At 43.3% G+C, this 27769-nt stretch overlaps 1 protein-coding gene across 1 annotated transcript in view; it reads left to right on the top strand.

Annotated features, from left to right (window-relative positions):
* LOC100882071 (metabotropic glycine receptor) overlaps positions 1–27769 on the top strand; it is a 114847-nt gene that overhangs the window by 48384 nt on the left and 38694 nt on the right. Inside the window, exons 3-5 of the mRNA XM_012283499.2 lie at positions 8990–9113; positions 9354–9497; positions 22430–22630. Coding sequence (XP_012138889.2) covers positions 8990–9113; positions 9354–9497; positions 22430–22630 — 469 coding nt within the window. The remainder of the gene's footprint in view (positions 1–8989; positions 9114–9353; positions 9498–22429; positions 22631–27769) is intronic.

Raw genomic sequence — 27769 nt, 5'->3', positions numbered from 1 at the left:
CGGAACGGCAAGAATTAACATACTTGATGCTCGTGTCCCTGTAACCCCAGGTTTACCGTGTTCACATCAATGCGTCCATCGATATTCTGCGTTCGCGGCAATTACGAACATCGATCCCTTTCAACGGCTTCGATACGCTTTTGCCGTTTAGTGAAATCACGCTCATCCAGCTCAGGCAAGAAATCAGGTCACCATAGAAAATGAGGATAAAGTATAGCGATACCAAGGAAGGATCCTTTGGAGATGCTTTGGGGTTTGCTGCTTCTTATTCAGGGAAGTATAAAGAGAATTACTTAAAGAATAGTCTTTTCTGCCATGAAATACGTATGGCAATAGCAGGATCAGTATTGAAAGCTGTACCTTCTGGTTGACTTAACAAATAATTTACTTTTATGTGATCAAACTTTGAAAGTCTGACCACTTTCACAATACTTGTTTGATCAGCTAGTAATTTCCTGAGGAACTTTGTTATATGTATTTCACTGATTTCGTATTGTTTAGTCAATCATTAGTTGTCTGACTATGGCAGGACATAACTACTTGTCCGACCAGTAACAGATACTACTTCGTCGGACAAGTGGAATATTCTACTTGTCTTACCAGTGACATACTTTGCTTGTCTGATCAATGATATATTCTACTTGTCTGATCAGTGACATACTCTACTTGTCTTACCAGTGTCATACTCTACTTGTCTTACCAGTGTTATACTTTACTTGTCTTACCACTGACATACTCTACTTGTTTCAACAGTGACATACTCTACTTGTTTTATCAGTGACATATTCTACTTGTCTGATCAGTGACATACTCTACTTGTTTGATCAGTGGCATATTCTACTTGTCTGATCAGTGATATATTCTACTTGTCTCAACAGTGACATACTCTACTTGTTTGATCAGTGACATATTCTACTTATCTCAACAGTGACATACTCTACTTGTCTGATCAGTGATATATTCTACTTGTCTGATCAGTGACATACTCTACTTGTTTGATCAGAGACATATTCTACTTGTCTCAACAGTGACATACTCTACTTGTTTGATCAGTGACATATTCTACTTGTCTGATCAATGATATATTCTACTTGTCTGATCAGTGACATACTCTACTTGTTTGATCAGAGACATATTCTACTTGTCTCAACAGTGACATACTCTACTTGTTTGATCAGTGACATATTCTACTTGTCTGATCAGTGATATATTCTACTTGTTTGATCAGAGACATATTCTACTTGTCTCAACAGTGACATACTCTACTTGTTTGATCAGTGACATATTCTACTTGTCTGATCAATGATATATTCTACTTGTCTGATCAGTGACATACTCTACTTGTTTGATCAGAGACATATTCTACTTGTCTCAACAGTGACATACTCTACTTGTTTGATCAGTGACATATTCTACTTGTCTGATCAGTGATATATTCTACTTGTCTCAACAGTGACATACTCTACTTGTCTGATCAGTGACATACGCTACTTGTCTGACCATAAATGTCTGTACATATACTATGTGTCTTACCAAGTCCTGGCAGTCATATACTACTTGTCTGACAACACAACAGCACTATATTCCCTTGTCTAACAACAAATCCATGACACTCGACTTTCTTCTTAAAGCATAAATTCTACTTATATGACCATAACCGAAATATTTCACCATTTTTAAGGATCGATGGTACCCGTTGATGCCGTATGAAATATTCATTTCCCTCAGCATCCACGAAGGGTGAGGATACTTTATGGGTTTTCTTGCGAGTTTTATATAACACGGGAACACCCTGAGCGTATTATATAATTGCGAATGTATGGTTTACGATATTGGGGACACAACGGTGACAGTCGATTGAAGTCATTTCATTTACTGTATCGTAAATTTTAGTCGAATTGCGTGGACGGACGTTGTTCGGCTCTCGTTTTTACGAGAATATAAATCAACGGAAAAGATTTACGATATTATTGTTACCACGCAAATGCCACCGTTTCCACCCTCCGCCGTTCGGCCCGAACTTCCGGTACATGGAACGCGAATACGTAAACTGCAATCTCGTTATGACGTTCCCCGATGAAATATGCGACCGTTAACTTTCTACTAACTACTTCTGTCAACTTTAAGTTTCGTTAATCCGCAAGTTATTCGCATGAAACGTACCGTGATTATTTCCCTTCGGAAACGAAATAAAGTCAACACCGAAATCCTTTCTTCTCTAACGAACTATCAAGCTCAGACACCCACCGATCGATATTTCTCGTACGTCCAATATCTTTTGCACTCAGCGATGCAATTTTCGCCAGGAACGCTTATCAGAAATTACTTTCAGAACACTTTACGGCATCGACTGCCACGTTGCGAGCTCGCGGCTCTTGAAGCAGTGACGAAACATGCCAATAATCGCCAGTGTTCTTGAAAAGCTTTTATTCTTCACGTCAATCATTACACCGCTCGCAGGCGGCGCCATTGTATGCAGCTATTAGAGTCAGCCAACTGAACGCACACTGTTTGACTACATCGACTATGCGACCGCGAAAGAGGCCAAGAAGAAAAAATTGCGGAATTGGCCATATAAACGGAACTCCTTTCACGCGAACGCTGATTATTAATGACCTGCCATCTGCGCTATGCTTTGTAGATTTTCCGATATTCTAACGATGGAACGCATGCTTGTATGGCCGTGACGTGGCGATGTAATGCGTGGTGATATTGGCGTGTAGGAGTTTGGATGAATGGTAAATTTCAAGCGTGGAAATTTTTATGCGTGGCGATATAATGCGAGGTAATTCTGGCAAGTAGATATTCGGATGCGTAGAAATTTGGGCGCGTGGTGATATAACGCGTGGTAGTTTTGGCGCGTGGAAATTTGGACGCGTGGCGATATAACGCGTGGTAACTTGATGCGTTGAGATTTGGACGCGTAGAAATTTGGATGCGTAGTAATTTTGACGCGTGGCGATATAACGCGTGGTAATTTTAACGCATCGAAATTTGGGCGCTTGGTGATATAACATGTGGTAATTTGACGCGTAGAAATTCGGACGCGTAGTAATTTTGGCGCGTGGCGATATAACGCGTAGTAATCTTGGTGCGTGGCGATATAACGCGCGGTAATTTTAGCGCGTGGAAATTTGGACGCGTGGTAACTTAACGCGTAGAAATTCCGATGCGTAGTAATTTTGACGCGTGGCGATATAACGCGTGGTAATTTTGGCGCGTGGCGATATAACGCGTGGAAATTTGGACGCGTGGTAACTTGAGGCGTAGAAATTCGGATGCGTAGTAATTTTGACACGTGGCGATATAACGCGTGGTAATTTTGGTGCGTGGAAATTTGAACGCGTGGTGATATAACGCGTGGTAATTTGACGCGTAGAAATTCGGACGCGTAGTAATTTTGGCGCGTGGCGATATAACGCGTGGTAATTTTGGCACATGGCGATATAACGCGTGGTAATTTTGGTGCGTGGAAATTTGGACGCGTGGTGATATAACGCGTGGTAATTTAACGCGTAGAGATTCGGACGCGTAGAAATTCGGATGCGTAGTAGTTTTGGCGCGTGGCGATATAACGCGTGGTAATTTCGGCACATGGCGATATAACGCGTGGTAATTTTGGTGCGTGGAAATTTGGACGCGTGGTGATATAACGCGTGGTAATTTAACGCGTAGAGATTCGGACGCGTAGTAATTTTGACGCATGGCGATATAACGCGTGGTAATCTTGGCGCGTGGCGATATAACGCGTGGTAATTTCGGCGCGTGGCAATATAACGCGTGATAATTTTGGCACGTAGAGATTTTAACGCGTGGTAATTTAACGCGTAAAAATTCGGACGCGTAGTAATTTTTGCGCGTGGCCATATAACGCGAGGTAATTTTGGCGCGTTGAAATTTCACTCGTTTCCAAAGTAACACTAATATACCTAACTTCTCCAGAAAATCGTAGTTGCTATTACGTCACCAATTCTATTTAACCCAACAGATCCTATCAGCGTAGATCAAGATTGTTCCCCAACATACTCGAAGTTCCGCATAAGTTAGACAAACGTATGCTCAAGATCCCGGTTGTTAGATTGAGCTGGATAAGATACTACGTATAGGTATACAAGTTAATCACAAATTAGGACAAGGTTAGACCGGCAAGTATGTTAGGCTGGATTACACGAGGATTAAGTTCAAGTGAAACAGCGTTCTTGAATACGATGAATATGTCAGAAAATCCATGGACTGTTTACGCTAATAATCTCGTCTTACGTTTGACGTATATTACGAATTTGTTGTTTCCAAACAACGAATACAATGTGTAATTCTGTTAAACAAAGTCTGTTGTTAGATATTTGCGGTATAACTGCGCGTAAAAAATTTAAATGAAATATATTGGTAAACGGAGATCAATGATATCACGGTACCCGAAATCTGTTTATTTATCTTGTATTTTATCGCTGGTCGTAGGTAAACAAGTCGTTGTTTGCACCCTTGATGAATCGGAGCGTAAGCGGGAAAACAAGCCTCGATCAAGGAAAAACGAAATAACGGAAAAGCCATCGCGTTGTCGAGGTCCGTTCAATCTGCGCCGATGACCGAACGAAACCACTCGATTTCGCGGCAGCGATGTTTCATCAGCTGGATTGAAATGGACGTCTATTTCGTTCGTAGCGTGTACACTTCGATTATTCCTCGTTTTCCCATTAATATCGCTGGATTTCGCGTGATCTCTGCGTCGAATGAGTCTCTAGATTGAAAAGTGCATTGGAAAAAGTTGTTCGAGTAGAAATGTCTGAAATAAATCAGACGCTTCGCGTGGGAATCGATAGCGAAACGTTCTAGCCATACGTAACGTTCTGTCTGCTTGAGAAAAAGTGGAGTTCACGGTACACGTTAGCACTTTTCACTTTATGTTCCTTCCTCTCAAATAAATACGTTGTCGAACTTCAATAAATAATGAACTTGCAAGGCTGCATGTTTCGATACGAATAGATGTACCGTCTTGGGATCAGATAAGTTCTATAGGAATGGTCGAATATCATGCCAATTTTTTAAGTAGTAGTACTATAGATAAATTGGCAAACAAATAATATTATGTTTGACAGAAAAATAGTATGAGGTTGGTCAGACAAGTAGAAAGTCATTGGTCAGACAAGTAGAACATGTCATTGATAAGACAAGTAGAACATGTCATTGATCAAACAAGTAGAATATGTCACTGGTCAGACAAGTAGAATATTATACAGCAGTTGGTCATACAAGTAGAATATACTGCTGTAGTTAGTCAGACAAGTAGAATGTGATGCAGTAGATAGTCAGACAAGTAGAATGCGATGCAGCAGTTGGTCAGACAAGTAGAATATGATGCTATAATTAGTCAGACAAGTAGAATGTGATGCAGCAGTTGGTCAGACAAGTAGAATATGATGCTATAATTAGTCAGACAAGTAGAATGTGATGCAGCAGTTGGTCAGACAAGTAGAATGTGATGCAGCAGTTGGTCAGACAAGTAGAATGTGATGCTGTAATTAGTCAGACAAGTAGAATATGATGCAGCAGTTGGTCGCACAAGTAGAATATGCTGCTGTAGTTAGTCAGACAAGTAGAATGTGATGTAGCAGATAGTCAGACAAGTAGAATGTGATGCTGTAATTAGTCAGACAAGTGGAATGTGATGCAGCAGTTGGTCGGGCAAGTAGAATGCGATCTAGCAGATAGTCAGACAAGTAGAATATGATCCTGTAGTTGGTAAGACAAGTAGAATATGATGCAGCAGTTGGTCAGGCAAGTAGAATATGATGCAGCAGTTGGTCAAACAAGTAGAATATGATGCTGTAGTTAGTCAGACAAGTAGAATATGGTGCAGCAGTTGGTCAGACAAGTAGAATGTGATCCAGCAGATAGTCAGACAAGTAGAATATGATCCTGTAGTTGGTAAGACAAGTAGAATATGATGCAGCAGTTGATCAGACAAATAGAATGTAATCCAGCAGAGAGTCAGACAAGTGGATAATGTAACCACTTTGTCACACAAGTAGAACGAGAATCGTGAGATGATCAGACAAGTAGAATACGATACAGAAGAACATCAAACAAGTAGTATAAATTGCAAAAAGCAATCAAACAAGTAAAATATGATCCCTATTGTTCAAACAAGTGATATAAGACCCTCCGTCGGCAAAAAAGGATGCCAATAATAATTGAAACAAAGAACTATTTCCCGTTATTAATCGGATTGTCTTCGAGAAACGTATACCTCGATTGAATTGCATTCCTTGTCATCCTCGAGCACACAAACGACTGTCTCTCCTGCTTCTTGTTCCATACTGTTTTATAGAAGATGGCGTTTTTACCAAAGGCGGTATATCCTGTCGCTTTTATTTTCATTCCCTCTCCCCAGCCGCACAACGACGAATATTTTAACGTCACTCGTGTCGCAAACAATTCCTTCTGTTATATTCACCTCCTCGAGGCGCGCTTCCACGAATACGCTGAAATTACCTCCGGCGAAAAGCTGAAGTGATTCGATGCGAGGATTAGACGCTTTTGTTAAATGAAACCGGGACGCGTAATGTCTGCTAATTAATCACTACTTCTGAATATTAACATCGAGACTGCGGCGTTCTGGCGCTGATATTAAAATCACGTTCAAAATTGCGTTACATCGTCGACCTACAACAGCGTACATCGACATAAATAATTAATATACAGGGTGGTTCATAAGGAAGCAATATTTCAAGTCCTATAGGTACGTTTTTAGATACAGTTTATGCGTGATAATGGGAGGCGTGGTCATTGGAGGCGTGGCCATTGGGGCGTGCAGTGATTCGACACATGGTGATGGAGGGCGTGTAGTGATTCTACGCGTGATAATTGGGGGCGTGGTAATTGGTAGCGTGGTCATTGGAGGCGTGGTTATGGGGGGCGTGGTGATTCAGGGCGTGTAGTGATTCGACACGTGGTGATGGAGGGCGTGTAGTGATTCTACGCGTGGTAATTGGGAGCGTGGTCATTGGAGGCGTGGCCATGGGGGGCGTGGTGATTCAGGGCGTGTAGTGATTCGACACGTGGTGATGGAGGGCGTGTAGTGATTCTACGCGTGGTAATTGGGAGCGTGGTCATTGGAGGCGTGGCCATGGGGGGCGTGGTGATTCAGGGCGTGTAGTGATTCGACACGTGGTGATGGAGGGCGTGTAGTGATTCTACGCGTGGTAATTGGGAGCGTGGTCATTGGAGGCGTGGCCATGGGGGGCGTGGTGATTCAGGGCGTGTAGTGATTCGGCACGTGGTGATGGAGGGCGTGTAATGATTCTACGCGTGATAATTGGGGGCGTGGTAATTGGGAGCGTGGTCATGGGGGGCGTGGTGATTCAGGGCGTGTAGTGATTCGAATGTGGTGATGGAGGGCGTGTTGATTCTACGCGTGATGACTGGGTGCGTGGTGATTGGTTGCGTGGTAATCCAGTGTGTGTAGCGATTTAACGCGTGGTTATTCGACGCGTAGTAACTCGGGGCGTGTAGTGATTCGACACGTGGTGATTCGGGGCGTGTAGTGACTCTACGCGTGATAATTGGGGGCGTAGTGATTGAAGGCGTGGTTTTTCACTCTCTCTAGGTTTTTATGGAGAGCAGTGATTGTATGAAAATTTTTTCAAGTCTGAACATCATGATGAAGATCCTGTTAAAAGCGAAGTAGTTAGTTTCCTTCGGTATTTATCAACGGCATTGGGCTATAAAGTCCGGTTCTAATGAAATTGCTCCGGCATTATCGCCCCTGACATGCTGAAAAATGCGGCCAGCTCGTTCGTGAAATTTTTCCCCGCCGCGTCCCGTTTCTCGCATAATTGCAGCAGCGATTCAAATCGCACGCGAAAGCTCGATTACCCGAATCCGGAGGATTCTCCCCGCTCCAAGATACACAAAGGTTAATGCAATTTCGATAATTGACTCGGGGAGTGTTGTTGCCTTTCTACGCAAACGATCACGTAGATTCTGCGGTAATGTTCGACTGCGTGCTATCGAACTGCCTTTATTCGCGATCGGATTATCCGGAATAATCGAGCCAGGCAAACCGGGATTAGCTATCATTTTTGACAATGCAGCTTTCCGACCCAGATTCCTAATTTCCAGATAAACTTCTGCTTTTTATATCCGTTGAAATTGATGCTCGCCGTGAATCATTAAGCACTTGCTTTAACGTAACTTTTAATTCGAACGCATGAAAAATTCGTCGTGAAATTATTTAATGTCACGGTGGAAATAATGAGAGTTTAATTAAATATGACTGGAATATTATGCGGAACCTCGTTGCAGCTAGATCGTAAAAAATTTTATGAATACGTTTAAAAACTTTTTACGCTCGATAAATTTTGATTATTTTTTCTCTGCTAGTTTGACTTTTCAGAAAGTTTGCCGACGCTGTTCGAACATTTTTCAGTGAAAATGGCTCGATCGAACTAACTTCACAATGGTATCCTGACAAACATTTGCCTTTCCGCCATTAATACATTCATGAGATATTTCAATTCTTGTTTACGGATCGCGGGGAAATTTCCGAGAAATTTAGCCAGAGAAGTTTTAGGTAATTATTCATGTGCGTACATCGCGATGTCTATAGTTGGATCATAACTTCAAAGCAGTGGTAAACCACTATTTGCCTTTATTTCATAAAATCGTTCGCGAAATATTTAAATTATCATATTTGGGATATAATCATATTAATACGAAATTTATTCGAGTACACACTTATTATTTGAACATTTTCCATCCCATGAACTGCATTCGAACATTAAACACACCCCTAAATTAATACCAGCTGATCAAACATTCACAATATTGCAAAACGTTTAAATTCTTTATTTAAATATTGAAATATTTTTATTATCGTCTTGCTGAAATTTTCTGAACGATCGAAGAGTTATAACAAACTAATAAAATTATTTACAAAATAATATTAAAAAAAAAATTTCAGTAATATTTTGAAATGTGTTTGTTGCAGAGGAACCAGTGGAATCGATATAGATTTACGGAGATTGGACATAGACCAATGTCCTCTGCGGCCAGGATCGACCCAGCTGAATATATTCGCTGCGAGCGACAAGTGCAAAAAGCGAACAACGGAGGTAAATTTTTGCACGAATTTCTAAAACCTTTCAACAAAAAAAAAATAACAAAAAATATTAATTCTGAAAATATTTTAATAAATATTATTTGTTGTCCCTTTTAAAATTAAGGTCCATTTCGTAAAAAATTGATCAATCACAGCATTTCATTTTTTCTATATTTTCCATTTGCTCTCAGTGAACGATTTATTATTTCGGTATTCGACCTATTACATTTCCCGCGCTTTTTTATGATCGCAGTGCATCGCCATTCCTGGGCTAGGCTTTCGTCGAGGGAGCTATCGATGCGTTTGCAAACGGGGCTTTTATTACCCGGACACGAAATCAACCAGCCGATACTACAATGGCACTGTGATCGAGGAGGAATACGAGAAATTGATGATGGTACGTAACAGGAATCGAACGGTCGGATCACATTCTGGATTATACTTAAATCTGTTCATTTCATTTTATATGAAAACGTAATACCGCGCAGATGAACTTGAACGACTTATAATTAACTCCTGCGAAACGGAGTTAAGGTCACTAGATAATGCTAGAAGTAGTTACTCCGTTGATACACAACTACGATTACTTACAATTCGTAAAATTAATCACCTTAATCTCGATCGAAACGAGTCTATCCGATTAAGCCGCTCAGCTGGCTTCCAAACGGCTAAAGTTTCCGAGCAGTGCCGGGCCGGTTAAGCGACAAGTACGATAATTTGTCAGTGTCAGGTTAATGCGAAGTAAAAATTGTGTACACGCGGTGAGAAAGCACGCCATTACATCCAGGTCAACGGATATTCATACATATTTCTTTCTTACCGGCGATCTCGTCATAAATCAGTTTCTCAGGCGTCAGGAGCAAGCCTGGTTAAACGGCTGTGGACTTGAAGACGTTTGCGTTTCAAGGATCCTCTTCGTGGAACTTTTAAGTCCTCCCTTTTTCTGCTACCTTTGTGTTGACTTTGATCTTTCAAGGCTCTCTCAAAAATTCAGATAAACCAGATGAAAAGAAACGAAAATCCGTTTCAAGTGGAACACTCCAATTTGCTCTTACTTGTCTGAGGATACTTCATGGTACTTGCATTGTGGGAAGGAAAACAGCGCATGAGATCTTTTAAAAGTACATCTAGAGAGCTTAAATGCTTAATGGGAGTGGATGTGTCGATGGATCAGACGTTCTGGGGCGTGGTATTAATGGGAGGGGGTAGTACGAGGCGTGGTAATAATGGGTGGTGGTAATACGGGGCGTGGTAGTAACGGCAGGTGGTAATATGGAGTGTGGTAGTAATGGGAGGTGGTAATACGGGGCGTGGTAGTAACGGGAGGTGGTAATACGGGGCGTCGTAGTAATGGGAGGTGGTAATACGGGGCGTAGTATTACTGGGTGGTGGTAACATGGGGCGTGGTAGTAATGGGACGTGGTAATATGGGGCGTGGTAGTAATGGGAAGTGGTAATACGGGGCGTGATATTACTGAGAGGTGGTAATATGGGGCGTGGTAGTAATGGGAGGTGGTAACACGGGGCGTGGTATTACTGGGAGGTGGTAATACGGGGCGTGGTATTACTGGGAGGTGGTAATACGGGGCGTGGTACTACTGGGAGCTGGTAACATGGGGCGTGGTAGTAATGGGACGTGGTAATATGGGGCGTGGTAGTAATGGGAGGTGGTAATACGGAGCGTGGTAGTAATGGGAGGTGGTAATATGGGGCGTGGTAGTAATGGGAGGTGGTATTACGGGGCGTAGTATTACTGGGAGGTGGTAATACGGGGCGTGGTAGTAACGGGAGGTGGTAATACGGGGCGTGGTAGTAATGGGAGGTGGTAATACGGGGCGTAGTATTACTGGGAGGTGGTAACATGGGGCGTGGTAGTAATGGGACGTAGTAATATGGGGCGTGGTAGTAATGGGAGGTGGTAATACGGGGCGTGATATTACTGAGAGGTGGTAATATGGGGCGTGGTAGTAATGGGAGGTGGTAATATGGGGCGTGGTATTACTGGGAGGTGTTAACATGGGGCGTGGTAGTAATGGGACGTGGTAATATGGGGCGTGGTATTACTGGGAGGGGATAATAGGAGGCGTGGTGAATCGAGACATGGTAAGTTGTGACGCACTGTTGTGGGACGTCCTAATACAAGGCGTGGCAATACGAGGCGTGCACACACGGGGCGTGGCCATACGGGGCGTGGTATTATGGTTCCCACTATTGAGGGCGTAGTAAAATATTGCGAATATATGAAGTGAAATGGTATAAAAAATGAAAACATAAATCGTAAAAGCATGAAAGTTGATCATAACATGACTGGAATCGCGAGTGAAAGTTTCAAAAATAAAATTGCTGACAAAATACCGGGACCATAGAGTAGATTGAAAAGCTATCAGACTGAAAACTGCCAGGAATAATTTACAGGATAGAACGGACATACGAGGATCAAAGGGAATTACGAAACTAGACTGCGCCAGCGCATGCGATACGACGTTTGTTCCCTGTGAGAATTGCCACGTGACTCTCGTGTAATTGCTGATAAACGACCGGTAAACACGCACTCGCACAAAAGGGAAGCATCTTAGTCCTCGCCTTTGCCGCGATTAATATCCTTGGTGACAGCTGGTGCAGGGATCATTGAGTACACACCCTCTTGTTCTATCAAGATGCTATTGAGAGCCGTGAGATATGGCGTATTAATTTATTAATTCATTATGTGTTATCTACACGAAAAAAGGAACAAAGAGTTGTCGATAGCTCCAGGCTGACGACCTATGGCGACCTAAATTTAATTCGACCCGAAAGTCGAAATTAATTACGAAAGTAATTACGTTATCAGGTTTCTGTACCATTGAAGCTCGTGACGTAGTTAAAGATCGTTGAGTCAAAAGATGTTAATTCGATTCAGGTAACACGATTAAAAGGATTAGTTCCAGAAGAGGATCTCCTTTGAACAAATTCAGAGCTCAAATTACCGGTATCTAATTATATCAGTTCCCGAACAAAATACTTCGATAGATCCCTTGTCTATCGATACTGTAAAAATTACAAAGGGTATAGAACGCGAGTTAATCCTGTTTACCCGAGGACATAATTAAAATCAATACGCCGGAAGATTGGACGTCAGGTTATCAGAACAGAGCTTTGTTCCTTTTTAATTCGGAATAACTTTCGTTATTCCGCGGCGATTGTTTAATCTGGAAGTTGAATTTGAAATTACGATGTAGATTTAATCTTCAAGGTTCCCATCCGCCTCAATATCAGATAATTGACGCCGCGGTCTAACACCCTTCTGAGATTACGGATCAAACATAAGAAACACTGACACAAGATAAATGAGTTTGCACCCGTAGTGCTTCATCATTGCAAGGTTAGACACTAAATCACTAGCCAGGCGGCTAAATCAGTACCGTTTACGCCCTTGAGACTTCCAACACTTCCGGTCCTATGTCTTTCTAACAAGTTGGATTCATAGGGCACTTATGACTTAGCCTTAGATTTGCAGGTGGACTGTGCATGTGAGCTGATAGTCTTTTAGGCTGGGTCTTTGTGGATTCGAATGAAGGCACTACTTGTGACGCTAAGGTTCCTTTGGGACTTGTGTACTTCTGATTGTGGTATCCCTGGTGACTTTAGTACACCTGGATGTGATGTTATCCCTACTTCTGATGTCATAACCTCCCTTGATGTTCCTGGAGCCTCTGGTGCCTCTGGGTCCTAATGGTCCTGGTAGCTCGGATGTACCTGGCACTTCTGATATCATTGGTACCCCTAATGTTCATGATATGCTTACTGTCTCTACCACGCCCTGAATTACCACGCCTCCAATTATTACGCGTAGAATCGCTACACGCCCCGAATTACCACGCATCAAATTACTACATGCCCTGAACCATCACGCCCCGTATGACTACGCCCCCAATGACCACGCCCCCAATTACCATGCCCCCAATTATCACGCGTAGAATCACTCCACGCCCCGAATTACCACGCTCCCTATCACCACGCCTCCAATTATTGCGCGTAGAATCACTACACGCCCCGAATCACCACGTGTCGAATTACTACACGCCCTGAATCACCACGCTCCCAGTGACCACGCCCCCAATGACCACGCTCCCAGTGACCACGCCCCCAATGACCACGCTCCCAATTACCACGCCTTGAATTACCACGCCCCGAATTACCACGCTCCCTATCACCACGCCTCCAATTATTACGCGTAGAATCACTACACGCCCCGAATCACCACGTGTCGAATTACTACGCCCCAAATTACCACTCTCCCTATCACCACGCCCCCAATGACCACGCCCCCAATTACCACGCCCCACAATCACCACGCCTCCAATTATTGCGCGTAGAATCACTACACGCCCCGAATCACCACGTGTCGAATTACTACACGCCCTGAATCACCACGATCCCAATGACCACGCTCCCAATTACCACGCCCCACAATCACCACGCCTCGGATTACCACACCCCCAATCACCACGCCCTGAATGACCACAGCCCCAAACACCCAACCACTCGTATAGTACAACCCAATATTATCTCTTACTTCTGAGTAATCTAAGTGCCCCAAGTAGTTTGTGTCACCCTAACATCCCTCATTCCCTAATGTCCTTGGTACCCAGGTGTCTCTTGCATCCTTGATGACCTAACTGTTCCTAATGCCCAAAATCCAGGTAACATATCTATATCCCTAGTGATATTCCTTCCATCTAGTGTTCCAAAAAACCTCACCGTAAAGGATTAAATCCCACGAACATTGATTCTAAGTTAGAAAATTGCTTGACGCTTTAACAAGACACGTCTGGCCTCGTCATCTTTTTCCATTAGCCCGTCACGAAGTTTGTCGTTGATCGTGCGGCAAAGACGAAAAAAAACCTGACCTAGTTCTTTCTTCCCGTTCTTGCTACGGGTTTACCTCGAGTAGGTGCCATTAAAAGGAAAGTAGTTCGCAGTAACACTTAAACGTTCGATCGTTCCTCGCATTCTAACTGCTACTTTTCCTTCAAGGCTTATTTATCAGGAATTCGATCAATACCGAGCTGGAATACAAATTGGAACTTGTATCGTTTCGAACATCCACGCGTCCGCGAGAACAAGGGAGTCTTAGGGGATTGTATCGAAGAAAAATGATCGCGGTTCGGGTCAAGGAAAACCGGAAATGCCGTAACATCAGGGGAACGAGACTTTAATGTACCGGGTGTCTCGTTATCACGGCCTCGCCAGAGTCCACCAAATTGAATTTCATCCCGTTTTTCTTTCAACATTACGCCGCGTTTGCTTGCAAAGCCACGTAGCTCGTGCAAAATTAGTTTCCCGGTGGCGTAACCGGGCTCCCTTTACGGTTCCCTTTTTTTCGTAATTCACATAATTTACGGAAGCACACGTTGCGCGGCGCGGAAATTCTGTTACGCGAGCCAGAGATACTGACGGTCGACTGTGAAAAAACTTTGTCAAGCATATCGAATTGAGGAACATGAGAAACGGCCTTGCACGCTTCGGTTGGTAACCATCGAAGAATCCCCACTACCTGAAAATGGAATTAACTTCCTACGACGACGAAAGATATGAAGCATCGTTCTCTGAACTTTAGCGCTGTTCTCTCGATTAATTTCAGTACGGTGTTGCTACAACAGAAAAAAACTGTGCTTTTTCTCTTTTACCGGCCGGAGAATGTGCAGAAGTTTCCTGGCAATCTGCCAGAGCAACAAATATTCGTCTTCCGCGGGCTGTTGGCATTCTGCACGAATGGCTGAGCAGAATTTCAGCCATATTTCACTCGACAACGTCTTTTCAAAAAAATACTTCGTTCTAACTTTTTCGCGTGCTTTAATATGTCTTTCAACAAGTCGGATGTCACATTGCTTTCTGAAAAATCAAGTTTAAATTATGTTCAGTATTTTACGGTATATTACGCGTTGCATTTCTATGCGTTAAATTGACACGTGTCGGAGTACTGCGTGTTAAAATAATATATGTCGAATCTCTACGCGTCGTATCCGCTCGCGTTGTATCACTACACGCCCCAAATCACCGCATGTCGAATCACTACACGCCCCGAGTTACCACGCGTCGAATAACCACGCGTCAAATCACTACACGCCCCGAGTTACCACGCGTCGAATAACCACGCGTCAAATCACTACACGCCCCGAGTTACCACGCGTCAATAACCACGCGTCAAATCGCTACACACCCTGGATTACCACGCGTCGAATAACCACGCGTCAAATCACTACACGCCCCGAGTTACCACGCGTCGAATAACCACGCGTCAAATCACTACACTCCCCGAGTTACCACGCGTCAAATCATTACACGCCCCGAGTTACCACGCGTCGAATAACCACGCGTCAAATCGCTACACACCCTGGATTACCACGCAACCAATCACCACGCCATCAGTCATCACGCGTAGAATCACTACACGCCCCGAATCAACACGCCCTCCATCACCACGTGTCGAATCACTACACGCCCTGAATCACCACGCCCCCCATGACCACGCCTCCAATGACCACGCTCCCAATTATCACGCCCCCAATTATCACGCATAGAATCACTACACGCCCTCCGTCACCACGTGTCGAATCACTACACGCCCTCAATCACCACGCCCCCCAAGACCACGCCTCCAATGACTACGCTCCCAATTACCAAGCCTCCAATGACCACGCTACCAATTACCACGCCCAAAATCACCATGCCCTGAATTACCACGTCCCCAACCACCACGCCCTGAATGACCACGCCCCCAATCACCAAACACCCAATCACTCGTACAGTACAAGCCAATATTGCCAATTTAAAAAAGTTCCATTTCGTAAATATAACAAACTGCAAAAGATACGATTAGAATCATATGAAAGTTCTGCTTCATCGCGAGTAAGTTTTTTAATATACATTTTTTCGTCGTTATAAATAGTTTTGTTAGTTCCAAGTTCCAGCTTTGCAACAGAAAGTTTGCGTCGTAAACATCCGATGAAACTTCCGGGAAACTTTTTAACAATGTATGCAAATATCCTGCACACTCTGCGGGACAATCTCTCGCAGATGCACACGTGCACACACGTCAGCTCGGAATCCGTCAAAGTTGTTCATAATTGCTTCGTTAGCCCGGTGTCTTTAGGACTCCGAGATTCTATTAACGTCAATCTCGAACTTCATCAGAATGCATCTGACTCTCCATAAATTCGAAACTGTCCTCTATTAGCGAATACTCTGCGAATTGGAACATCTTATGATTGAATCTCTGTTGTTGTCACTCGAATATACATATTGTGTACGTATACATAAAGCACTAAATTTACGTTTCGATAAATCGTGACATTATGAAGTCAGAAATACATTGACCCATTCAAAAAGATCGCAATTACTTCGAAAAGTAAAAATAAATTCTCGCAATGTCTTGTTTGCGAAAATAACAGAACGTTCAAATTTTCACGGGCCACTCGGTACATATGAAAGTAGCGATGAGCCGTATAGCCTGTCGATTCGTTCGTTCTTTCGTGCGAAAATGAATATCGACAGCAGCCACCGTTGTCATCGGCATTGTCACTCGTAGTTACGTGTTTGATTTGACGAGAACACCTGCGACGGACAGCGAAACGATTTCCTATTGGCTTCTAGCTGAAACGTTATTAATTCGACCTGGTCTCTGTACACCGTGAATAGAGCTTCCTTTTATCTGTGGGTTCGTGGTGTCGGATATATTCAAATTGTATTATCTTCTGTCATACGATGATACTGTTCCTGAGTGACAGTTCACCTGAAAGAAGGCCATTCAATTGAAATAAACGTCACTGAATTTGCGATTATTTTCAACCGTAGAAATTCCACTCGTCACATTTCAGTGATTACAATTTGCGTTTAATATAGGTTAGTGTGGGCGTGGTAATTTGGGACGCGGCGATGTGGGCGTGGTAAGACTGGTGTGAATGTGAGAAGGCGCGATAATTTAGGGGCGTTGCAATGCGAAGGCGTGACGTGGTATATCGCTGGGGGCGTAACAGTGAGCGGTCGTCGAAATTTAGGGCGTGACAATACGGAGCGTTGTAATTAAGGGCACTGTAATAAGAAGTGTTGAAATATTGAGCGCGGAAGTGCAGAGGCTTTGCATTTCGAGGGCGTGATCGTGTAGAGTATGATACAGTGGGGGCGTGGCAGTATAGGCGGGCGTGGAAATGTGGAGGCGTTGCAATGAAAAGGCGTGATATATTCGAATATGGTACCATGAGGGCGTGGCAATGTAGGAAGGCCCTATGGGGGCGTGGCAATGATTTGGGGCGTGACAATACAGCTTGCAAGAACTTTGAACGATGCAGTATAATCTCTCGTGTGATCATTATACCATCAGTGTCCTCAATATTCATAATATCCAATTAATGTCTCCAATAGACGTGTCCAATGTTACTATTACCTCTAATGTCATCAAATTACCCTTGTGATTGCTTCTGCGAGAGTGCTTCTCGTATCTCATATATCATTAACATTCCAGTCTCCCAAATGCCTGAACTCCTTTGTCTTTGAAAAAGCAGAGTAACTGTACATCCCACTGCAAGTACAGACTAAAGCACCTTGATTCTATTTAGGTGCGAACAGGTTAACCTTGTATACAGTTGCCGAGAGAACAATGCCGGATTCATTATTTGTCGCGTGTTCCGCTCACCATCGCTTCCTCTTTGAAGAGATGCCATTAAAAATGCAGCACCCTCTCTGGAACGCGAGGGATTCTAAAGATTCAAAGCGTTGAAGTGCTGTTTCGCGTGTACCGTCAATTGATATCCTGATTTCCATTTGCGGAGCGAAGACAATTACCCTTTCTCTTGTATCTCGTTGCAGACTGACGTTGTTTTATCAGGCTGTGATAATAATCGAACAATAACGCTGCAGTAAAATTGTCACTCTCGTTTGTTGATTCCTCTCCGACGAACGCGAGTGAACCCTACGAGATACGAATCAGAGATCAGTTGCATTGTTTGTTTTCGTTTGTCCACGTCCCGTACCGCCGTCCTTATTTTCCATTCCCTGTTGATTGTCCATGACTGTTTGCTCCTTGCCTCCGCGTCTGTTTGAAAGTAGCAAATTTTAAATGATCAGCCAACAGCGAACGCCGTCCCTGAAGGGTATTACGAAAGACGTTTAAGTTTCCGAAGAAGGATCCCGGAGAAATAATATCTAAAGGAATGTTGCGAACTTTTTCAGACAAAGCTGCAAAATATTCTTAGATTGCATTACCAACTTTTTAAACACGTTACGTTACAAACGTCTGAAGAAGGTCGTTCGGGGATTATTCTGTCCATTTCAAACGAAGTTTTTCGATACTACGAAACAAACTGAGTGCCGGAGAATCGTTTAGAAGATTTATGAGTTTAATTTAAAAGTTATAACTACTGGAATCATGACTGACAAGCTTTAGTTCATTGTTTCGAAGAAACCAACTGGAACCCTTTCCACCTGTAATAAATATTCTATTCATTTGCGTTTGTTCTCCTAAAATGATTAATGGCTACGAACTTCTGGCCATGTACTGTCTTATTCTACTTACGTCTGACCATGTACTGTCTTATTCTACTTACGTCTGACCATGTACTGTCTTATTCTACTTACGTCTGGCTATGTACTGCCTTATTCTACTTACGTCTGACTATGTACTGTCTTATTCCACTTACTTCTGATCATGTACTGTCTTATTCTACTTACGTCTCACCATGTACTGTCTTATTCTACTTACGTCTGACTATGTATTGTCTTATTCTACTTACGTCTGACTATGTACTGTCTTATTGTACTTACGTCTGACCATGTACTGTCCTATTCTACTTACGTCTGACCATGTACTGTCTTATTCTACTTGTCTGACCTGAATCTGCTCACACGCACACTACTTGCCTGACTACACTGACATGCTCCACTAAACTGACATCTTTTCAAACGTACATCAAGCATTTTTACAGTTCCGCAACCCATAAAATATCTTGAATTCTGAATAATATGCAGAGCGCTATAAAATGCAAAATTTAAATGAAATCCATAAAGCTAGAATCTTCGAAAAAAGTTTACGACCATGAAATACCCTAATTCCGCAAAGAGTTGAATACTAAAAAAAGGCAAGATTCATGAATACCAAATTCGAACGAACCATGAATCCGAAATTTACCGCCACTTCCTCGATATCATTATCCCCCGCAAAAAAATCATTCGCGGGAAACAATTCGAAAGCACCCCCGGAGAGCGGAAAACAAACCGCGAAAAAACGAAGGGGTGATTTATGGAGGCGTCGATGTACCGCAAAAAGAGCAACGAAAGAAACAAATGGCCGACAACGGTTACGGAAACGGCTCGTTAGGAGGATAAAGGAACAGGTACGAAACCGCCGGCCGTTTTCCGAATTCCCTTTCGACCGACGGGACACTTCCGGTGATCGATGAAACGTGGCGCAATTAAGCGACGCGGCGCCGCTGCAAGCCGATAAGGAACGGCGCAATAAAGTGAAACGAAGAGGCCAGCCTTCTTCCGGTTGCCGTTCGAGAAGGACGCTTGTCGACCAAGTTTCTCTACTTTGCCGCATTTTGATAGCTTGCCAGCGATCTGTTCACCTGCACTTCCTCGATTTTAATCACCCTGATAATTTTCAATTTTACCACCGTTCTGTGATTTTCATTTCTATTACAAGTTTGCTCGTTCATTACTGGTCCTGTTGGTCTTACAATTTTATTGCTGGAGGCATCAGTAGCCCCTATTGATATCAGGGTCCTAAGTGGACCTGGTAGTTCTATTGCTGTAAGTGTCCCTACTGTCCCTGTTGCTACCAGCGTCCTAGGTGGGCCTGGTAGTCCTATGGCTACCAGAGTCCACATGTACCTAGCATCCCTACTGCTACCAGTGCCTCTAGTGGTCTTAGTAGCCCTATTGCTGTAAGCATTCCTACTGTCCCTGTTGCTACCAGCGTCCTAGGTGGGCCTGGTAGTCCTATGGCTACCAGAGTCCACATGTACCTAGCATTCCTACTGCTACCAGTGCCTCTAGTGGTCTTAGTAGCCCTATTGCTGTAAGCATTCCTACTGTCCCTGTTGCTACCAGCGTCCTAGGTGGGCCTGGTAGTCCTATGGCTACCAGAGTCCACATGTACCTAGCATCCCTACTGCTACCAGTGCCTCTAGTGGTCTTAGTAGCCCTATTGCTGTAAGCATTCCTACTGTCCCTGTTGCTACCAGCGTCCTAGGTGGGCTTAATAGTCCTATGGCTACCAGTGTCCACATGTACCTAGCATCTCTATTGCTACCAGTGCCTCTGGTGGTCTTAGTAGCCCTATTGCTGTAAGCATCCCTACTATCCCTGTTGCTTCCAGCGTCCTAGGTGGGCCTGGTAGTCCTATGACTACCAGTGTCCACATCTACCTAGCATCCCTACTGCTACCAGTGCCTTTGGTGGTCCTAGTAGCCCCATTGCTGTAAGCATCCCTACTGTCCCTGTTGCTACCAGTGTCCTAGGTGGGCAGAATAGTCCTATGGCTACCAGTGACCACATGTACTTAGCATCCCTATTGCTACCAGTGCCTCTGGTGGTCTTAGTAGCCCTGTTGCTGTAAGCATCCCTACTGTCCCTGTTGCTACCAGTGTCCTAGGTGGGCAAAATAGTCCTATGGCTACCAGTGTCCACATGTACATAGCATCCCTATTGCTACCAGTGCCTCTGGTGGTCCAGTAATCCCATTACTATAAGTGTCCCTACTGTCTCTATATCCACTACAGTCCCAGGTGGTCCTCCTAAGTCCTAATGATCCTAATGCTACTAGTGTCCCCAGTGCTCTTACCCAACAGTCCTGTCCCGTTGCTCCTAATTTCCCTAGAGCTCCCATTGGACTTATGAACCTCCCCATATTCATCAAAGCTATTGTACCTCCCCGTATTCATCAAATAATCCACCCTTTGACCACATAATCTACATTGCATGAAAACTCAGTAGATATAAAATAGAATATTCCGGCAATCGGTAATCGAACAGGCTTGTCCTGATTTCGGTATAATCGAGGGATCGTCTTTCATCGGATATCGTTCAACAAATTTACCTTCGCAACCACGTACCCAGATCCTGTCGCAACCGACAAGCGCATTCTAATCAGAAACTAATCAGCACGAGCTTAACAACTCGCTGTCAGTTTGTGTTACTCCTATGTAATCGAAAATGACGCGGTGTCACGAGAGACAGCCACTGTGCCTGAAATATCGATGCCAACCGTATTCCATCTTGACCTGGGATCACGTTAAATCACTGTGAGAATAATATTCGTCTGAACTACTTAATTATTTGAGTTCCATTGTAAGGCAGTCCAAATAGACTTGAACTCAAATTGAAGTAAACGAAGATTTGAAGAATTGAGTAAAATCGAGGTCGAGGTACCAGTGCGTCACGAGTGCGTCATAAGGCAAACTAGTGAAAGTAGTGCAAGGGGTGAACTTTCCAAAAGTTTTCTTCAGAGTCAATCCTCGAGGCACTTAGTAATTCTGTCAGCGTGTAATTGCAATTATGCGAACGATCACTTGGATATCATTTAATTTATCGCGTTGCCAGCAATCTGTTGCATATCCACTCCACCAACTGCGCTCTGCTCATTTCGTTTCCATGATCGATCACTCTCTTCCCTTTAATTTAAAGGACCTTAATTTGAAGGCTGAAGCATTCGCAAGAAAGACATTTGCATGAGAAATAACCCTCGCCAGGGTATACTTTGCTCGGTCAAGAACATTAAGGTTCATCGGCACCGTAGATACAGGTTGGTGCATTTAGTTGGCCCTAATGTCCTGTAAACCATAACAGCCAGCTGTGATTTGTGAGAACGATAAATCCATTGGAATTTAAGTCCGATCGTATTCGCGATTTACGACGGCGTGATTTGTGTCGGTGCGATTTACCGCGAACGGTGTCGTGCAGTGCCCGTTTATAGGAAATTTGTTTCGGGGATGTGTTTCCAATATGGACGATAATGAACCGTCCTCGCTACGCGAAACTACCCTCGATGAATGACGGCGAAATTCGGTGAAATACGAGTAGGAATTTTTTCGACGACTCTATTATGCCATCTACAGATTTCGACGAAAATATTATATAGCCACAAAAAAATGTATTTATGTCAAAAATATAGCGATCGAGGGTGAAGGTTTGAAAATTATTACATAAATATTTCACTTTGAAATTTTTTATTTTGCGACACTTCAGTTGGATTATAATTACCATAATTTGACGGTGATTATGGCACTTAATTAGAAATAAAAATTTGTTCAAGAACATGTGTAAATTTCAGGAAGTTTGTATGTTATTCAGGGTGAAGAGAGTCAATACGACGTGGACGGCTTTTTCGAGTGTCTTCCGTGTGCAGAGGGCTGCGAGTCCTGCGAGGACGATTCTCCCTGTGTGGTTTCCTTGAACTGGTTGATGAGAACGGCCATTTTGATTCTGGAATGCTGTGTCATTGCCTGTTTGCCGGCTGTTGCCCTTTTCACTTGGAAATACGGAAACGTGAAGGTAAGCGATTCAAGGCAAATTTACCTCTATTCATGAATACTGCTGTGGTTAAGTACAGTGGTTCTCGTTATATGGCCGACGGTAGGAAGTTGCAAATTTCCTTGCCATTTGGATTTACCAAATCTATTATAATAAATATTGCAATAAACTCGAGGCAAATTTACCTCTATTCGTGAATAGTGCTGTGGTTAAGGTTTTCGTTATATGGCCGACGGCAGGAACTTGAAAATTTCCTTGTCATTTGGATTTACCGAATCTATTATAATAAATATTGCAATAAATTCAAGGCAAATTTACCTCCATGCATGAACAGTGCTGTTGTTAAGGTTCTCGTTATATGGCCGACGGTAGGAACTTGAAACTTTCCCTGCCATTTGGATTTGCCAAATCTATTATAACATTATAATAATCCCTATTATAATAAATAATAAACATAACCTTCAATCGGCCATATAACGAGACTCCCCAAAATTAGTGCTTGAACACCGAATCTTTTTCCTGAGTTTATGAACCCTCCCAGCACTCGTCACATTTCTCGAATCTACACCATCCTCAAAGTCTATTTAATCCGTTCAAAAATACTTGAACTTGTCGAGACTCCTTCCGAACACGATCAAAGAGGCGTCCGGCGTAATTTAATTCCAGAAGACTCGGCGAGTCTGAAGAATCTGGCGAAAAGAGTGAGGGGAATTAATTAGGCCAAGACCGTAATCCCGTTGTCTCGAGTCTGGCAACTCGAATCGCACTTTCGAATGCAGATTACGTTTCTGCATTGCAAAGTCGAGCCGCGGTTTCCGATGTAAATCGAGGCTGTTTGCTTCGGTCAACAATCGAGCGAAAAACGCGTTTTGAAACGCGTACGAAAAACTCGATTTCTTTTTGAACGGGATCGGTTAACTCGCAGGAAAATCACTTTTCCACGGTATAGAAACGACGGCCACGTGTCCAGTGGCGGAAAAAAGCGTTAGGACCGTTAGGTGGATAATCGAAAGTTCGAGCTGGCAGGCTAACGAATTTCGCTCTTCAATCTCTCGAGCGTGATTAAAAAGACCGAAGTGTAACCGGTTTCCAACGGGCCGATTGTCCGTTTCGGCAGCCGAATATTTCGAGTTTTTCAGGGAAACAACGAGCTTTAGATGACGGAAATGGAAAAGTGGTCCGAATGCCGGATTGTGCGCTTTCATCGCTTTTTCGGATATAAACGTGTTTCGAAACGCTGCAATTTGCGCATTAAGCGGACGAGGGGACGCGTTTTACTTTCGCGTTGTTCAATTTTACAACTTTGATATGCGACATTCGAGTATTAAATTAAAAATTCGCGAATGACAGAAACGGTTGTTACACGACAATTTAACAATTGTAATTGCTGACTGGAATTCGCGGAATTTTTTGGTGCTTCATTAGTCGGAGTAATATTTTCTGAAGCAACGCGCGGATACGTAATTGAATTTCAACGCTGCCCACGAAATGCAACAAGTTGTTGAATTCCAGACGGAACTTGAGCACTTGTGTACGCGTGTGTTTGCTCCGCCAAACAAATTAGAAAATTCAAGTGTATCGGGTGATTCAAAAGTTTCGTCACCTTGTATTTTTATTTGTTTCATTACCACGTGTCACCAATTACATTAATACATTTCATGATTATGTTACAGAAATCTGGTGAATGTCGACATTCACATAGTCGCTTGGTGTATGTCCGAAATATTTGCTAAATACCCTTATTTCTGACTTACACCGGTAAATGTCGACGTTCACCATGCACTAATGGTGAATGTTGAACATGTCGGAGATTTATATTTTCTTCTCCGTAATTCGGTCGCTATAAAACGTCACAAGGTTGACGTAACTTTTTCGCCTCTCTTTCTGAGAGGAGAGACCAAGAATTTAAAACACACAGTACATTCTAAGCATACGTGTTCTTCCTCCGTGGCCTATTCTGCCGTGAGTTTCATATAGTATACTGAACAATTTTTCATTGGTAACATAATACTGTATATTCGTTTCCCCTGATTTTAATGGTACAATTAATTTCCTTTCATCATTAATTTTTAAAACGTCAAAACGTTTTAATCGTCTGTAATCCAAGGTGTGTTGCACTTAGTTTTAGCAGAAACCACTTCAGAAAGTATTTTAGAGTACTTTTCTTGAGAAAAATAAAAACAATTGTCTTCTCGTTGACCCGCAATTAATGCATTTAACTTTTCAAGAAAAAGATCACGATTTACTGCAGTATCCATTCAGTATAAATTACGGTATTGGAAAAAAAATTAAGGAAACGTTGCTCGCGTTAGCAAAGCTTGCATAAGATTGACAAAGCTGACTGACTCCCAGCAGAACACAGGATTTGGCGGGAGAGAGCCAGTCGCTTCTTTGTCGGCTCCTCTCTTTTGGACCTCCACCAGAGCATATCTGTGATTGTCGACATATACCGGTGAGGGTCCGAATGTACAAGAATGTAATAAAATATTCGGTCTTTCACCGACGTATTTGGTATATACCGACATTCTCCAATTTCGGTCTTTCACGTTAACATATATATTATGAAGTTAAATATTACCCAAAAAACTGCAGAGTTAAACCTTTCAGAATATTACGCAAATAAATTCATAACCAGAAATTCTCCCAAATTACGAACATCATCTCGTGCTATAATATGCATGTCGTAATTTACCAGATCACACTAAATGAAGTTAATAAACCTTCTGCAGCATTACGCAAATAAATTCCTAACCTCAAATTCTCCCAAATTACGCGCATCTCGAGCTATAATGACCATAATCTACCACGACGACCTATAACCTACATCTCCGTTAAAAGTCGAAGCAAAGAACAAAGTAGTAAATAGCAAATGATTCACAATAAGAGCCGTTATAAGTTCTAAAAGTTGTTGAAAGGGGCAGTCCAATTCGCAGGCAGGAATCCGCGAATAAATCGTGATACAGGTCGTGAGTCGGTGAAATCCGCGAAGGAGACTGTCATCACGGCACGTGAATGGAATAAACGTGGAAAAGTTGGCCGTAAGCCATGCATCCAGGCAATATATTTCAGTTTAGCATATAAATGTTGCCAGCAGCCTGTCCTCCTTTTCACGCATTTCTATGTGGAAAATCGATCCGGTGGATCATCTTCCTTTCCGCCTCTTGTGCGTGCAGAAATCTCTGCTGATCCTTGCAGAGATATAGAAATACGTGTTGCGATAAAGATTTCAACACTTTGTTCAGATAAGTTGACACGTTTAGTGAGTGAATTCACGTGTCGTGCTGAGTGTTGAAGCGCCTGAGGACTCAACGAATGTACTTGACAGAAGCTTTGGACTGTACCCAGTAGATTTATAGCGTTTGCGGAGTTTAGGGACCCCAATGGGAAACCTTGAGGGATGTTCAAAGCGGTAGTCTGACCGCTAGGTCCACGGCTTACTGGTAGGTCCTCCGGTGCCTACGCTGCCTATTGCTCAAATATGATTATACAAGTCGAAGGAGACATAGTTCCTCAAGTTTATCACGCATAGTATTTGTGTGTAACACTTTAGCCCAATGAGAAACCTTGAGGGATGTTCAAAGCGGTAGTCTGACCGCTAGGTCCACGGCTCACTCGTAGGTCCTCCGGTGCCTACGCTGCCTATTGCTCAAATATAATTATACAAGTCGAAGGAGATATAGTTCCTCAAGTTTATCACGCATAGTATTTGTGTGTAACACTCCAGCCCAATGGGAAACCTTGAGGGATGACCAACCCGGTACTCATCTGACCGCTAAGCTCCAGTAGGTTCTGCAACACCTACGTTACCCATCGCTCAATTATGATAATACAAGTCGAGTGACACATATTTCCTCAACTTTATAACGTATAGTAGTTGTGATTAACAGCCCAGCCCAATGGGAAAAGTCCGGGCATGTCCAACGTGGTCCTGACCGCTAGGCCCACTCTTGCAGCATCTACCCTGCATCCCATCACTAAAGTATGATAAGACAGATCGGCATGCGTTCCAGCCTTCGTCACAGCGTTCGTACCTAACAGTCAACGGCGGCACCGTCGCTGAATTAGCTCGCACATTGCGCGCAGACAGTTATCTCCTTTAAGTGGCCAACTAGAGTTGTCACATCGCAGGAACTTTGTTGACGACAGCATCGCAGCCACGCAGCTCGTCAGCGTTAATTACTTGCAACAACACAAAGGATGTCTGACACAGTACGTTGAACTTAATCCCAGCGCAAAGACAGAAGGTAGTTGCCTGTTCGTCTTCAGGCGGAGGTGCAGAGAGAATAAATATGTCTAAGTGAACAAATGCCTTGGCTCCGTTCTGCTCTCTTTTGGCCTCAGACCATTTTGGCGCCCGGCTTTAACGAGTTTCTTTGATGTAACGTCGGCGTACACATTAAACCGCTTTACGAGCGTGCATCTAATATACGCGCCTACATTTACGAGCACGATGCCGCGTAATATTCGCCTCTTCCTGCGCGCCATAACGAGCCAGATACGATATCTTGGTCCGCGTTGCCACTCGGTTTATCGCCGAACGGATTAACCTCTCCGCGATCGTGCGCTTCGCGTGAACCTCTAGCGAAGGTTAATTTAACGCTGCCGAGCGCCGTTAACGGGTCGAGAAGTTGTTCCGTAACACCTGATGCGTTCCAGTGGCTTCGGGCTATCGATGAGAAAATCCCTTTCCCTTCGAACATCTCGATTCCTAAAGGAATCTCGGGTTACCAGAAGAGGTTAGGTTGCCGGCGTTGTTGACCACTTGCTTCTTGAAGGGTTCCCCGTAATTGGAGTTATACGAAGCTTACAGCAAAGAAAAGTCTATGCCTGTTATTAAGCATAGGAAACAATAAGACAGATTCGTGGAGCCTAATCGATTAGAATTCGCAGATAGGGTTGGCCCAGGTCCAGGTGGCCATAAAGTGGATTACATTTAACGCGGAGTCGAATTAAATTCGAGCCAGGTTTAAGCTAATCTAGATCTGCCTTTAAATCAGACCCTCCGGTTAGGAAATGGCCCAAAGCAAGATAAGCATTGAATAACCGATGCCCGCGGGCTTCTTATGGAAACTTCGAACGTGGAAGGACAGGCTTTTCTTGGCCCAGTAACGTCCACAATACGGAAGAGTAACGATCCAAACTGCAGAACGGTCAGACAAT

This window comes from Megachile rotundata, chromosome 16, assembly GCF_050947335.1.
Source record: "Megachile rotundata isolate GNS110a chromosome 16, iyMegRotu1, whole genome shotgun sequence".
Taxonomy (NCBI): Eukaryota; Metazoa; Arthropoda; class Insecta; order Hymenoptera; family Megachilidae; genus Megachile; species Megachile rotundata.
The sequence above is the reverse complement of the archived record's forward strand: the minus strand, read 5'-3'. Positions and strand labels throughout refer to the sequence as shown.